Genomic DNA, 16,293 nt, shown 5'->3' with positions numbered 1-16,293 from the left:
AGTTAACATTCTTAGGTTGTTGAACTTTAATGAGAACTGGCAAAACAGAGATGTTAACAGATTTTAAGGAATAACAGGAGGAGAGAAAAAGTGGGGGAGAGGAAAAGATAAGAGGGATAGTGTGTGATGGGGTGGAAAGCAAGTGAGTTTAAGTAAAAGAAGAGATGACCAGGTGAGGCAAACAAAAGTGGCAGTAAAAGAAGTAAAGAAATAGAGAAGGTAGAAATAGGAATAGCAGGTTGATTGCTGGTCAGATTCGGAATCCTTCTGGTTGTTACAGGATATGTGTGGAAAATATCAGTCTGCAATTTGGAATGAGGTATGCACTCTTCTATGTATCGGTGCTGACCAAGGCATGACCTGGAGTTTGATGTGCATGAATTTAGTCACTTCTCTAATGATAATAATACTTAATTTGAATTACTCCATTGCTCTTTCATAGGGAGTATTGAATAAAGTTGAAGAAACAAGCCAAGTACTTACCTTGTATCCAAAAGTGCATATGGAATACTGAGTACAGTACTGGTCTCCGTACTTATGAAAGCTAGGCCTGTATTGTCTAGCGTTTAGAAGAGTCAGACTTAATTGAAAGATTTGAGATCCTAAGAGGACTTGACTGGGTATTGACACAGTATTTCATCTTGCGCGAGAATATTGAAATACAGCTCATAGTTTAAAAATAAGGGGTGCCCATTTAAAACCTAGATGAGGAAACTTTTTCTCTAAGGGTTGAAAGTCTTTGGAATTTCTTGCCTCAGAAGGCAACGAATGCAGAATCTTTAAATATTTAAATATTTTTAAGGCGGTGGTAGATAGATTCTTGATTACCAAGGGGAAGAGTTATCAGAAATATGCAGGAATGTAGAGTTTGGTAAAAGCAGATCAGCCATGATCTTCTTGAATGGCGAAGCAGGGTCGAAAGACCGAGTGGCCTACTCTTGTTCCTTATTCATAAGTATACAATAGAAAAAGAAATCTAAAGATATACTGAAAGGTAGGGTGAGGTACAAGGAAGGAGACGTGGAAAATAAACATCACACACTCATTGGACCTGATATCCTGTTGCATATCTTTTATTTATATTAAGAAGCAAATCCACACACCATATGGGAAAAGGAAATCTAGAACGGTCATGTATAAAACTTTCAAAAGCTGTCTAGCTATTTTAAAATGTTACAGAAATAAATTATGAAAGAAGAAAGCAGTTGTGAATAAGTTTGGAAGTGTAGACTTGTTGATCTTTTCTTACTCCTGATTTTCATATAAGATATTCACATTGCTGCTGTAAAGTTTTTGTACTGTTCAGAATTTTGTTTTATTCCAAACCAATTTTGGATTTGCCAGAATGTGATTTTTTTTTGTTTGCTGCACTCTGTAAGAATCACATTTTTATTATTTTGTTTTGTTTTAGAAAGCTGTAGACTGAAATAAAAGGAGTTAAAACCAGTGTTTGCAAGGGGGACTGTATGTTTTGATATCAAGTAACCTGACACCCGTTTCAAGCATTATGGGAACAACTGTTTGAACAAGCAGCAAATGAAGTTTGAGTTGCAGACAGTTTTGATCTGAGGGCTTGTACAAGTGCAACTTTTGGCTTTAAAAATTGATTGCTATATGGACTAGTGCTCAGTTATTGATGACAGAAGCCTTTTGCCTGCCAACAACTGTGAGATTGGTTCTCAGGTTTCTGAACAGCTTGAAGCTAGAGACAAGAAACATGCTCTGTTCTTCTCCATCTCAAGAGCAATCCCTCTGCTCTCTGCCATTTAAAATCTAAAGGTTAAACCTGAAGCATACTGGTTTATCTTTCCTGCAACAGTTATTGTTAGCTGTGACTTTTAACTGATAAATCAGAGACTGTTTATGTGATTGGTCACCTTTGTTCTCTTACCAACCATTGGAAGCAAACAGAGAAAGATGACTGAAGCAACATTCTGACCAGCAGAAGTGTCAAAAGGATTATCTTGATAACAGAACCTGGGAACAAGGATGACTGACCTGCCTTTCCAATTCTCCCCCTCTGCCATAAAGTATTTTACTCTGTTTATTTTTATGTCTATGTATGTAAGGAGATTAGCATTTTAACTAGTGATATCGCATGCCAAAGATTTACAATTGTTCACCTGTAGCTAGAGTCTAATTACTTATTATTATTCTTGTTCATGCTTTCTGTCAGACAGGATCTGAAAGTCAAGTAAATCAGGGAACGTTGCATACCTTGTGAAATCTTCTAATTTTTGTGATGACTCTGGGAATAATGGGATTCAATTTCCAGTGTGCTATTCCAGTGAATTGTAACAATTCTATACTTGGTATTAAAGTAGCCTAATCTATAATAGTAAAGATCATCATCCAATTTCCCACTCAGTTGTCTTGATCCTCTCCTAACAAATATTGAAATTGTTGCGGTTCTTAGGTTTGCAAATAGTCTTTTGGTAGTACAGAATTTGAATATTGCTGGGAAATATTATTTGTCAAAGCTTTTCATCTTGCACTCATGAAGAAAATTCACAATATCAATTTGCAGGAAAACCAATACTTATAATGAATGAGAGGAGAATCCTGTTTAGTTGCCAATTGGACTCTGGTAGTGGTATCACCATGGATAGTATACCAGATAATGTTGATGGACAGTTAACTGTCAGCCTTTGTTTACATTTTAACCCAGATATGTTGATTCTGATTCTCCTGAGAAGTTAACCCCAGTCATGGGCACTTAGGGACAGGTGATAAATGCTGGTCAGCCAGTAATACCCATGTCCCACAAGTGAAGATAATAAAAGAATGGCTGCCATTTATCTTGTTGAATTGAAACCGGTGCAGTTCATGTACATGCAGCAAGTAACACACTACCTGTACCCAACAATTCTGCTCATTGCAAACCCACAACAAGCTACTGAAGCAATGAAAAAAAACATTCACATTTCCAAAGCCATTCAAATGTCCAAAATTGGATGCAATTCCTCAGTTGGATAACACTTGCTGGATAGTCCTTAGTGCACAAAGAATTGACAACCATCTGTCAATTGCAGGTTCTGTCTTCACTTTTTTTCATTTGAATGACATTGGAAATTTGAATGTTGTTTTCATTGCTTTAGTAGCTTGTTCTGCTTTATTGGAATTCATTCATTTTTTACTCTGAGCAACAACAAGAATTTGATGTACTTGTTTCCCATGCGACAATATTTAGTACAAAAATTATCCTTTCAATTAAATGTTTATGGATAAATGTAACTATTACACTAAAATTAGAAATTTCTGGATAAATTACTCTTATACCCTTTGAACTTCGAAGGTTTACATCAACAGTTCCATTTGAGAGTAGTCAATACCACTGTTTCTCGTGCCAGAACCTCCCTTAAATCTGTAGCTTCATTTCAATTTATAGCTCCATTGGAATGAGTGACAAGACATAGAGTTGTACTCATGTGTTTGCGGTTAAATCAAAAGCATAATGTTGGGTTTTCAATCTAAATTCCAAAATAATTGTATGCTACCGGAGATTAAAAACCACCTCAAAACTGGGTTCTCAAGTTGATCTACTGACTCTCCTGAATTATATACTAGGTTTGCAAAGAGAAAAGAAATCAAAAAGGAGCTTTTAATCTCTGTTATGATTCTGAGGGCAAAATGAGCTGAAAAGATTCCCATTTAAATTCAGAAATTAGAATTTAATGCATTTGTATTGCTAACTCAGATGTATATATTTTTGGATGGGTGGAGTTGAGTAGGAAAAATAGTATGAAGGGGATACTGTTCTCTAAAGAGTTTAGCAACTCTGATTATGAAATGAATATAATTAGCTTCTCACTTGTGAGAGAAAATATTTTGGATTTGATTTCAAAATGCTAATTGAAGACTGCATTTTGCGAAGTTTTATCTTACCTTTTAGCTTTTCCTATGATCAATAAATTGTGAAAAGCTCAGCACTTAATGGTTTCAGCCTTGCATTGATTGTGCTGAGCAGAAAACTATAGCCTGGGAGAATGCAGATGTTTTAGGCCTTCATCCCTTGATAACACATCGCATTCAGCTTTTCAAAAGACATATTAAAGGACATATTAAAGAATTCCTGAACAAGGAAGAAAAAGAAAGATGATGTGGTGAATAACATTATTGGTTAAATCCCAAATATTTGCAATTCTCAATGCTCTGTAAATTATTGGTACTCATTTGAGGTTCATTGAAGTAGATTGCACTGTATATTTTAAAGTTAATTGGTGTTGATATGAATAATTATATTAGGTCATCACATGAATCATTGTGTTAGTGACAGTTCTATGAAGGCTCACAATTTGGTAGGGGAATAAATAGATTCCCCCCCCCCCCCCACCAGCTGTAGCCACGGGGGATATGTTCCAAGACCTACTCCGGAAGACTGAAACTGCGGATAGTAGTGAACCCATTCGTATAAATGGGAAACGTACTTCTCCGGCACCCCCGGTCCCTGGTTCTGGAATGTTCTATGTAATATGTTCGGGCTATGGGTAACTGAAACTGACTCCGCCGATTTGGGGTTTTGCCTTGTACTTAGCAGTTGTACAAAAATAAATCTGCCGTGATATTAGTACCCCAGAACTTTGCACATACAACTCATGTCATTTTTAAAAATCCAAGCATTTTCTTTATTTGCTGGTCTGGGGAAGTGCAAGTAACAAAAAGTTTATTTTCTATTTAGTGACTGAGTACTTAAACTGCAACAAGCACTTAGCATTTCACACCTTGCTACACTTTCATAAACTGACCCAACTCGGACAATTTTTGATGTAGGATCACAAAAAGCTGAAGGCATTAAAATGAGGTCACATCAGGAAAACACTTGGGAAGATGGTTTTAACCCATCATGAGTCTTTACTTAATTCTTCATTAATGAAGTCAGTTGTTCTTTGGTTCTTGAAGAGCCTGGTACTCATTGCCAGCCTATTCAGAAAGGGAAATGTGACTGAAGTTAAGGATCTTGGATGATATGCATGCCAATGAAACTGTAAAACCAAGTAAACTGTGTTCCAGTTGATCAATCGGCAAATGCATGATGGAATCTGTAGGAGCTAAAATTCATTGCATTGTAAGAAACCATTGTTTTATCATAGGGTTAAGCACTTTACCACTGAGAAATAAATGAATTATAAAATTCATGGGGCAGCCGGCCTCTGGACCATCTAGCCAGATTTCAGAGCATTTTCCCAAAGTTCTTATGCTTTTATTTTTAATAATTAAAAACAGATGAACATCATTGTTATCTTTTGTCAGCTAAGACAACTTTGATTGAAAAAGCTGCTGAGCTGAAAATAAATTCTGATTATTGATTTTGTTTGCAGATTAAACCATTTGGTTTTGATGGAAACAGCAATACTTCAATCGTAGCATGGTTAGAATCACTTGGACTACAGGATTACAGTCAGACGTTTTTGTCCAGTGGATACAATTCAATGGATAGTGTGAAAAACCTCTGGGAACTGGAAATTGTAAACGTAAGCTAAATACATGTTTTAGCTTTCTTATGAGGAGTTAGTGAAAATACTGCTTTTGTCAGACTTAAACTCTTATGAAAAATTACATACTCAGATGATTATCTTTTATTCCTATTTCATCATGAACTAAGTTATAGAACTCTCTTCCCTTGTTTCTTTTCCCCATCTCTCTCTCTCTATCTATCTCTTGATTCTTTCCCACGGTCTCTGTTTTGCCCACTCTCTGTCTCGCCTTCCTTTAAGAGATTGTTAAAATCAAACTGTTTAACCAAGGTTTTGGTCACTTGACCTAATATCATTGCTTCAATTTTCATCTGTCCCCTGTGAAATGTTTTGGAACACACTATTGCATAAGTGTTGATGTGCGAATGCAATTTGTTGTATTTATTCTGAATGACAGTGAGTCTTGTGGTTTAAAATGTTAAATTATACATAATTGTTTTCAAGAGAATACCTTTTACAGAAAAAAGCTCTTCAAATAATTGAAACTGTCGCATATATTGTTGAATATATAGTTGATTTAATAGGCAAGGGAAATAGAGTAGAAAGAACGTGGATTTATATCTTGCTTTTAAGACCTTTGGACATTGCAAAGCACTTTACAACAGATCAAATACTTTCACAACATCCTTCCTATAGGAGGGAGACCAGAATTGCACGCAATACTTCAAAAGTGGCCTCACCAATATTCTGTAGAGCTCCAACATGATTTCTCCAACTCCCATACTCAATACACTGACAAAATAAAGGCAAGCAGACCTGATGTCTCCTTCGCTATCTTATCTCCTTGCGACTGCACTTTCAAAGAACTATGAACCTGCACTCCAAGGTGTCTCTGTTCAGCAACACTCTCCAAGACCTTACCATTGTGTGTACAAGTCCTGCCCTGATTTGCCTTTCCAAAATGCAAAACCTCACATTTATCTAAATTAAATCTCCATCTGCCATTCTTTGGCCCATTGGCCCATCTGATCAAGATCCCATTACACTCCGAGGTAACATTCTTTGCTGCCCACTACACCTCCAATTTTGGTGTCATCTGCAAAGTTACTAACTATACCTTCTATGTTCACATCCAGGTCATTTATATAAATAACAAAAAGTAGTGGACCCAGTATCGATCCTTGTGGCACTCCACTGGTCACAGGCCTCCAGTCTGAAAAACAACCCTCCACCACCACCCTCTGTCTTCTACCTTTTGAGTCAGTTCTATATCCGAACAGCTAGTTCTCCCCGTATTCCGTGTGATCTCATCTTTCTAACCAGTCTACCATGAGGAACCTTGTCGAATGCCTTACTGAAATCCTTATAGAACACACCCACCACTCTGCCCTCATCAATCCTCTTCGTTACTTCTTCTGGAAATTCAGTCAAGTCAGTGAGACATGATTTTCCATGCTCAAAGCCGTGTTAACTATCCCTTAATCAGTCCTTGCCTTTCCATGTACATGTAAATCCTGTCCCTCCGGATTCTTTCCAACATGTTGCCCATCACCAATGTCAGGTTCACTGGTCTATAGTTCCCTGACTTTTCCTTAGCACCTTTCTTAATCATTGGCACAATGTTGGCCAACCTCCAGTCTTCCGGCACCTCACCTAGCAGAATGATAGAAGGACAACAATGGATAGGATATTAGCAATGGATAATCAAAAGTGTGCAGAAATTCAGCATACTTAGAGTTAAGAAAGGTGTTGTATGGGAAGGCAAGAGAATGTCATCTTGAACAGGGGGTTATGGTTAAGGTTATTGTCTGATTAAACTGAACTAATTAGAGTCACAGGTTGAGTGTTAAGGTGGATAAATTGCAACAGGATTGGGTGGAAGGTGTAGATTTGTTCGATCGTTTTGAGAGAACCTGAAAGCTTGGAAGATAATGAATGTATCTCTATGAAAAGATGAGAAGTGGGATAGAATTCCGTGTCTAGGTAGTCCAGGAAGAGTAGTGACTCTGTCAGCATGTCTGGTGGTGGTGAATGTATAAGAGTACCTATTAAACTAAATTATGGGTGAGTGATGATCTAGTTGACTGTTCAAAATGTAAAAGTGATTTAGCTTTTCTCTCAAGGTTAGTCACGAATTAAAAAAACTAAAATTTGAAATGTATGCGTTCTGACTTTTCCAAGGCTGTTTGTTTCAGACTCCTTCCTAGAAATACCTTTCATTTTTGTGCCTTCTTCATTTTTCTGCAATACAGATGATCAAACATTGTGAAATCCTGTAGCTTGTTACACTACTAGTGAGCCGCTTGTTTTCATATATTCAGCTTATAATAGGAAATGTTTTTTGAGTTGTGAACCTAGTGGGGACTGTCAACGTTTTGGAGCTATTTGTCAGCTTTAGCTAGTTTGCTCAGTTGGCATGTATGTGAAATGAAACAATGTCTTGAGAGTATTCCACTGAGTTGTTAAATGTTTTTTCCGTCAAGTGCCTATAAACTTGATAGTGTAAGATTTTTTTTGCTGGACAGAAACATAGAGAATCTGGGATCAGGCAAAGTTATCCGGCTGAAGAATTCAGAAGAAAAAGTCAGCCATTATGCTGGCAAAATGCATGGAACCATATTTATATATTACTCAATCCAATACGGTTTGAATTTGTTCTGCAATTGACTGCATTAATTCATTCAGATTTCAGGAGAAGCAGCTGGCTAATTGTTTGATGTGATGCAACATCAAAGTTAAGAGAAGAAGGCCGGGGAATGTTTATCACACTGAGGGTGATGGATGCCTGGAATACACTGCCAGTGGAGGTTGGGGGAAGCAGGCATGTTAGCAATTTTTAAAGCATATCTTGATAGACACATGAACAGGAGGCAAGCAGTGGGATAGAAATCATGCATGAGCAAGAAGTGCTGGTCCTTAATAAGGATTAGGAGTCTATGGAGGCTTGGGCCAAAGGGCGTGTCCCTATGCTATATTGAATTATATTGTAATGTAACTGTATAACAATGAGTGGAGCCAATCTGTATTTCTCAAAATTAATTCTAAAACTATTAGTTTTCCTAATGTTGAAAATGTTGAACAAGAGATGCCAAAATCTGTTCTTCCACATCTATCCTTCCACATCTATCCTTCCACATCTATCAGCATTTCATTCAGATTGGTATCAGGTGGGGGGGAAGGGGGGAAGGGAAACTACATGTGACCAACTTGCCACCTCCTATTGATATCAAAGTCAAGAGTATGGTGCTGGAAAAGCACAGCACATCAGACAGCATCAGAGAAGCAAGAAAATCGACGTTTTGGGCAAAAGCCCTTCATAATGCCTGACCTGCTGTGCTTTTCCAGCACCACACTCTTGACTCTGATTTCGAGCGTCTGCATTTCTCACTTTCGCCTAGTTGATTTTAATCTCCTATCGATATGCTGTCCTTACCTTAATATGCTAATTGTATGCAAACAGTAGAAAGAAACATCGCAAAAGTCAGAGCTGGACAAACAAATAGCTTTAAGTGGCTTGACTGAACTTGATCATAAAATGTAATCACTTCTGATGATGATAAGTTTAAATTGAACTGCTGGGTCATGGATAAATGTTGATATATTACATTCAAACAATATTTTATAGTAACCACAGGTCTTTTATTCAAATTATGGTATGTAACTGTTTACATACCAACTTGAGCATTTTTTAGGAGAATAATCTATTCAAGTTCTGTTTCTCTTTGGAAAAAATACATCTATTTTGCACAAAGGTTTATTTAAGTAGCAATTGACTTATTTTTGATTATTTGGCAATAAAGCATTGGTAAAGAAACAAGGACATTTCTGAGGTGTGAGAGAGAACATTCAGTTAGTTTCTGAAAGAAAGCAAATCTGGTGTGACTAACAAAGCAGCAAGATCACATTTATGTGAAGAGCAGATTGTTCGTTGTTTGAGTGTTTCTGAATAATATTTGTTATCAATCGATCTATGTACCGTAGGTATAAGTGTGCAAAGTATTGGTTTATCTGCAACCTCTACTTCATTCACCGTGACTTCAAGTGACTTTATCTAAAAAGTGTGTTCAGGCACCAAAAATGCTCAAATAATATGAATGTGACAATGATGAAGGGTTTCCTTGTTCTTCTGAACATGTTTACAGCTCCTTCCAAAGCCTGTTCATTGTCCAGCTGGGTGAAACTGTATGCATTTGGTTGCTTCCTTAACTATCTAAGTGTATCCAGAGATTCTTATGCAATGGCTTCTCATCCTCCTCCAGCATCATTACTTCTAGGGGCTCCTAAAGGAATTTTTCTACATAGGACCATAAAAATTAGGGACACTGGTAGGCTTTTCAACCCATCAAGCCAGCTCTACTATTCAGTAGGATCACGACTGATCTGCCTGCCCTTTCCCCATAACCATTGACTCCCCGACTGATCAAGAATCTATCTATCTCAGCCTTGAATATATACAAGGTCTCTTGCTCTCCACCGCAGCCCTCTGTGATGAGAAGTTCCAAAGACTCTTAACCCTCTCCGTCCTAGGTTGATGCCTCTTTATTCTGAGACTATTCCTTATAGTCCTCGACTGTTTCCCCTCCTGGGACATCCTCTCAGCATTTAGTCCGTCAAGCCCCTTAAGAATTCTAAATGTTTCTCATTTTTCTAAATTTCTGTGAGTAGACTCCCAACCTGTTTAACCCTTGTTCCTAAGACGATCCCTCCAAACATCCAAATGAACCTTCTTTGAACTTGCTTTACTGAAACAATCTCCCCCTAAATAAAGGGACTAAAACTGCTCACAGTACTCCGGAGTTCCCTACCCTTATATTCCAAATATCTTGAAATAAAGGTCAGCATTCTATTAGCCTTCCTGATTACCTGCTGCATCAGTGTCTGGCTTTGTGTTTTGTGCACAGGTACCCCTAAGTTCCTTTGTGCCATTTTTGTTTCTCCATTTAAATAATATTTTGTTCTTTTGCTCTTCATTTCAAACTCAATTCATCTCCTGTCTTCTTTAGTTTTAATGGAACATTCAAAGTATCTTTCACCATAAAGATTGATGCAAACTATCTGTTTAATTTCTCTGCCATTTCCTTGTTCCCTAACACTGTCCACCTGTTTTCTAAGATTCATTTTCTAAGGTGCTTCTGTTCATTTTAACCTCTCTTTCTTCCTTGTATATTTAAATAAGCTCTTATTGGCTTCTTTTATCCCTTTTGAATTTGCCCTCATAATTTATTTTCTGTATTTATTATCTTATTTGTGCTTCTTTGCTGAATTCTGAATTTATCCCAGTCTTCAGGACTGTCATGATTTTAGCATTTTTACATTCTTTTTCTTACAACATAACACTCTCCTTAACTTCCCTGATTGGCCATGTTTGGTTTGTCCCTCTCTCAGAATCTTTCCTCCTACTGAGATGTATTTTTGTTGGGAGTAATGAACTGCCTCCTTCAGAATCTGCCACTGCTTTCTTACTGTCATTCATGCTCATCCATTTGCCCTGTTCACTTTAGCTAACAGTACCCTCATTTCATTGTAATTCCCTTTATTTAAGTTAAATATGGTTGTTTCTGATTCAAGTTCCTCACTGTCTAATTGAATATTAAATTCTATCATTTTATGATCACTACTTCCTACAGAGTCTTTTACTCTGAGGTCATTTATTAAAACCTGCCTCATTACCATTATCAGATCCAAGATACTATGTTCCCTGGTTGGGTCCCTGAAATATTGTTCTAAAAAACCCCTAATGCACTCTATGAATTTATTGTTATAGCTACCCTTTCTAATTTGATTAACTCAATCAACAGGAAGATTAAAGCCATCCACAATACATGTCCCTATTATTTATTAATTTATAACCTTTCCCGCAATACTGTATTGGGTCTGCCCACAGCTACCAATGCCTTCTATCCCTTGCTCTCTTATACCTCCAGCCAAATGGACTCTACATTTTCTGAACTCATCTGTCATAACTGTCCTCATTTCATTTCTTGTTAACAGTGCTACCCCATTACCTTTTACATCCCTTCTGCCTTTCCAAAAGGTCAAACATCAATGAATGTTAAATTCCCAGTTTTGATTTCCTGGTAACCATGTTTCCATAATGACAGAGATTGTATTTATTTACCTCAATTTGCGTAGTCAATTCATCTATTTTATTCTGAATGCTTTGTGGATTAAGATAGAAAGCCTTTAATTTTTGTTCTATTGTCAAATTTCTTTACACTTCTCTGATTCCTTGGTACAATATGAATTTCACACATTCTGTCCCTTCCTTTTATTTTCTGCTAACAATCATCCCATCACTAACCTGTAATTCTACCTTCTTTTTTTACCTTTAATTTCATAATTTCCATTCAATTCCACCCAAACCCCACTATTAAGTTTAAAGTCCTATATATATCTCATCCACGTGCTGCCATGAACTGCATCATTTTCATCACCCTAGATAAAGTTTCTTCTGAATTTCTTTTGGGTTGGTGACTGTTATAATGATGACCTTTAATTATGCTTTTCCCCTATGAACGGAAACAATCTCTTATCTATTCAACACCAAAACACTTCATAATTTTAACTACCACTATTAAGTTACTGCTCAATGTTAGCTGACTTCACTCCTGCTTCAGATCTTCTGCTGAAATCCTTACACACAACCTGATTTGAGGGCATTCTTGGTTGGCCTCCAAAGTTCTGCACTGTCAAGTTGAGGTCAATCAAATCTGTGCTGCCCATGTCCAAAAGTGCTACACCACCGCCACTCCAAACAGGCTCATTTACAACAGCTCCAAGTTATGCTGTACTTAGGTTTTTGACTTTTATTCTTTATTCTTAATGAGTTTTATAGCTTCACCCCTTCATAGCTGTCTCATATGTGATCCAGCTATGCAACATCTGAGATATGATTTTTGCTGCAAAAGGACATGTTTTGTCTTAGCTTTTCATAGAGTCATACAACACGGAAACATTCCCTTTAGTCCAACCAGTCCATGTCGAACATAAACACAAATTAAACTAGTCTGACCTGCCTGCTCCTGGCCCATATGCCTTCAAACCTTTCCTATTCATGCATCTATCCAAATGTCTTTTAAATGTTGTAATTGGACCCACATCCACCACTTTCTCAGGAAGTTCATTTACCCTCTGTGTTAAAAATTTTGTCTCATGTCTTTTTCAAATCTCTCCCCTCTCACCTCAGAAATGTGCCCTGTACACTTGAAATCCCCCATCCTAGGGAAAAGTCAACTATCATTAACTCATCTTGCACTTCTCAGGATATTTGGCAAGAATACAAACTCTAGGAGAAACCTAACATTTATACTGCATGCAAGGAGTCTATTCATTGGTTAGCAAATGGACTCTAATTGATAAAGCAGTTTCCATGGAGAACATGCCTATTAATATTGATTGGTAATTAACAACCAGACTTTGTTTAAATTTGAAATCAAACAGGTTGACTCAGATTAGTGAGCGCATTGCCTTCAGAAATGAACAAGCAAAGTTCTGATGAAATGTCACTGGATACAAAATGTTGATTTCTTTCTCTGCATCAATGTTGCCAGATTTGTTAAGCTGTTCAACAACTTCTCTTTTAGTTTTGGATTCCCAGCGACTGAGGTTCTTAGTTTTATATGATGGTACAGTCAGTACTTTGCTTGTAGTGATCAGTTAAAGGGACATGCTGTTTGAAGTTATCCACTCTGCTTTAAGATGCAGACATACCTAGCGCACATCAACACTGAAAATCGTATAAGACTATCTGACATAGGAGCAGAAATTAGGCCATTCAGTCCATCGAATCTGTTCTGCCAATCGATCATGACCAATAGGTTTTTCAACCCCATTTTCCTGTTTTTTCCCCATAACTTTTGATCCCCTAGGCAATCCCCTTACCTATCTCTTTTAAATGACCTGGCCACCACAATCTTCTGTGGCAATGAATTCCACAGATTCACCACTCTCTTGCTAAAGAAGTTTCTCCTTCTGTCCAGTCTAAAGGATTTCCCTTTACTCTAAGGCTGTACCCTCCAGTCCTGGGCTGTCCTGCCAATGGAAACATTTTCCCAACATCCACTCTGTCCAGGCCATTCAGTTAGATTCCCCCCTCTCATCCTTCAAACCCCATCAAGTACTGTCCCAGAGTCCACAAACATTCCTCTTTTGTTAAACCTTTCATTCCAGGGATCATTCTCGTGAAATTTTTCCGGACCCACTCCAGGGCCAGTACATCCTTCCTGAGATATGGGGCCCAAATTTGCTCAATACTCTGAATGTGGTCTGACCAGAGCCTTGTAAAGCCTCAGAAGTATGTACCTGCTTTTATATTCTAGTCCTCTTGAGATGAATGACAACATTGTATTTGCCTTCCTAACTACCGACTGAACCTGCAAGTTTACCTTAAGGGAAACCTAGACTAGGACTCCCAAGCTCCTTTGCACTTCACATTTTGAATTTTCTCCCCATTTAGATAATAGTTTGTGCCTTTATTCTTCCTACCAAAGTGCATGGCCTCACATTTTCTCACGTTGTATGTCCACTTCTTTGCCCGCTCTCCTAACCTGTCTAAATCTTTCTTCAGCCTTCCTGTCTCCTCAGTACTATCTGCACCTGTACCTATCTTTGTATCACCTTCAAATTTAGCCAGAATATCCTTAGTTCCTTCATCCAGATCAATATTGTATACAGTGAAAAGTTGTAGTGCCAACACTGAACGTTGTGGAACACAACTAGTCACCAGATTCCATCCTGAGAAGGAGCCGTTTATCCCCCACTCTCTGCCTTCTGCCAGACAGTCAGTCTTCTATCCCCCCATGCTAGTACCCTTGTCTGTAATGGGCCCCTATCTTACTCAGCAGCACCCTGTGCGGCACTTTATCAAAAGCCTCCTGAAAATCCAGATAGATAACATCCATTGGCTGTCTTTGGTCTAACCTACTTGTTACCTCCTCAAAGAATTCAAATTTGTCAGGCATAACTTCCCCTTGATGAAATCATGCAGACTTTGTCCTATTTTACCGTACACTTGCAAGTATTCAGAAATCTCATCCTTCACAAATGACTCCAAAATCTTACCAACAACTGAGGTCAGGCTAATCAGCTTATAATTTCCAGTCTTTTGCCTTACTCCCTTTTTAAACCGGGAAGTTACATTGGTGATTTTCCAGTCCTTTGTGTCCCTCCCTGTCTCCAGTGTTTCCTGAAATATCACCACCAACACTTCCACTATCCCTTCAGCTATCTCTTTCAGAACTCTGGGGTGTAGCCCAACTAGTCCAGAAGATTTATTCACTTTGAGACCTTTCATTTTTGGCATATTACTCTGATCTTCCACTGTGAAGACTTGACACAAAGTATTTATTCAGTTCCTCGGCTATTTCTTTGTTCCCCATTACTACTTTTCCAGTATCATTCTCACATTCCTGATGAAGGGCTTATGCCCAAAACATTGACTTTCCTCCTCAAATGCTGCCTGACCTTCTGTGCTTTTTCCAGTGCCGCCTTTTCAACAATGTCCACTTTTGTCTCTCTTTTGCCCTTTGTATATCGAAATAAATATATATTTCACACTCTTTAAAATTTTTTCCAATATTACTGGCTAGCTTACCCTCATATTTATTCTTCTCCCTCCTTATTTCTTTGTTCGATATCCTCTGTTGGTCTTTATAGGCTTCCCAATCCTCTGGATTCCCACTGCCCTTCGCCACGTTATGTGCTTTCTCTTTTGCTTTTATGCTCTCCCTGACTTTCCTGATCAACCATGGTTTCCTCATCCTCTCTTTAGTATGCTTCGTTTTCCTTGGGATGATTTTTTGCTGTGTCTCCTGAATTACTCCCAGAAACTCCTGCCATTACTGTTCCACTGTCTTTCCTGTTAGGCATGATGTGGAGGTGCCGTTGTTGGGGTGGACAAAGTTTTAAAAATCATGCAACACCAGGCTATAGTCCCTCAGGATTTATTTGGAAGCACTAGCTTTTGGAGCACTGCTCCTTCAGGTAGCTATGGAGCAGAATCATAAGTCACAGAATTTATAGCAAAAGATCTGTCATGCAACTGAAACGATATATTGAACATTCAATATATTGTTTTGGTTGCATGACACTGAGATCTTTTGCTATAAAATCTGTGAGTTATGATCCTGCTCCACGGTTACTGGATGAAGGACCAGTGCTTTGAAAGCTAGTGCTTCCAAATAAACCCTGAGGGACTATAGCCTGGTGTGCGATTTTTAACTTTCTCCTGTTAGACTCCTCATCCAGTCAATTTTGGTCAGCTCTTCCTTCATGCCCTTGTAGTTGCCTTTATGCAACTGAAAAACTGTTACATCTGATTACACCTTCTCCCTCTCAAATTCTATCGTGTTATGGTCACTGCCTCAGAACTGTTCCTTCACTTTACTCTTCCTTCTCAAATCTGCCTCATTGCACAACACTAAATCCAGAATTGCCTGTTTTGTAGAAGGCTCCATTACAAGCTCCTCCAAAAAGCCATCTTGTAGACATTTCACAAATTCCTTTACTTGTGATCCACCACCAATCTGATTTTCCAAGTCCAGCTGCATATTGAAATCCCACATTGTCACTGTTACCTTGCCTTTCTTACACACCTTTCTATCTCTTGGTGTATCATGTGCCCCACAGACTACTGTTTGGAGGCCTGTACATAAATCCCACTATGGTTTTTGTTTAATCTTTGCAGTTCCCTCAACTCTACCCACACAGATTCTACATCATCTGACCCTATTTCATTTATTACTATTGATTTAATTTTATTTCTTACTAATAAGAGTCATGCGATCTTGTTGCAGCTCTATAAAACTTTGGTTAGACCACACTTGGAATACTGCGTCCAGTTCTGGTCGCCCTATTATAGGAAAGATGTGGGTGCTTTGGA

The 16,293-nt window shown here is 38.1% G+C and overlaps 1 protein-coding gene across 15 annotated transcripts in view; it reads left to right on the top strand.

Annotated features, from left to right (window-relative positions):
- LOC140467167 (ankyrin repeat and SAM domain-containing protein 1A-like) overlaps positions 1-16,293 on the top strand; it is a 346,018-nt gene that overhangs the window by 284,531 nt on the left and 45,194 nt on the right. For all 15 annotated transcript variants that reach the window (XR_011955354.1, XM_072563318.1, XM_072563316.1 and 12 more), the window contains one exon: positions 5,319-5,471. Coding sequence is in view for 14 of the 15 variants with exons in the window: in XM_072563318.1 (XP_072419419.1) it covers positions 5,319-5,471 (153 nt within the window). In the remaining variant the exon portion in view is untranslated. The remainder of the gene's footprint in view (positions 1-5,318; positions 5,472-16,293) is intronic.

Source organism: Chiloscyllium punctatum, chromosome 45 (genome assembly GCF_047496795.1).
Source record: "Chiloscyllium punctatum isolate Juve2018m chromosome 45, sChiPun1.3, whole genome shotgun sequence".
Lineage (NCBI taxonomy): Eukaryota > Metazoa > Chordata > Chondrichthyes > Orectolobiformes > Hemiscylliidae > Chiloscyllium > Chiloscyllium punctatum.
This window is presented reverse-complemented; position numbering and strand designations above follow the sequence as displayed.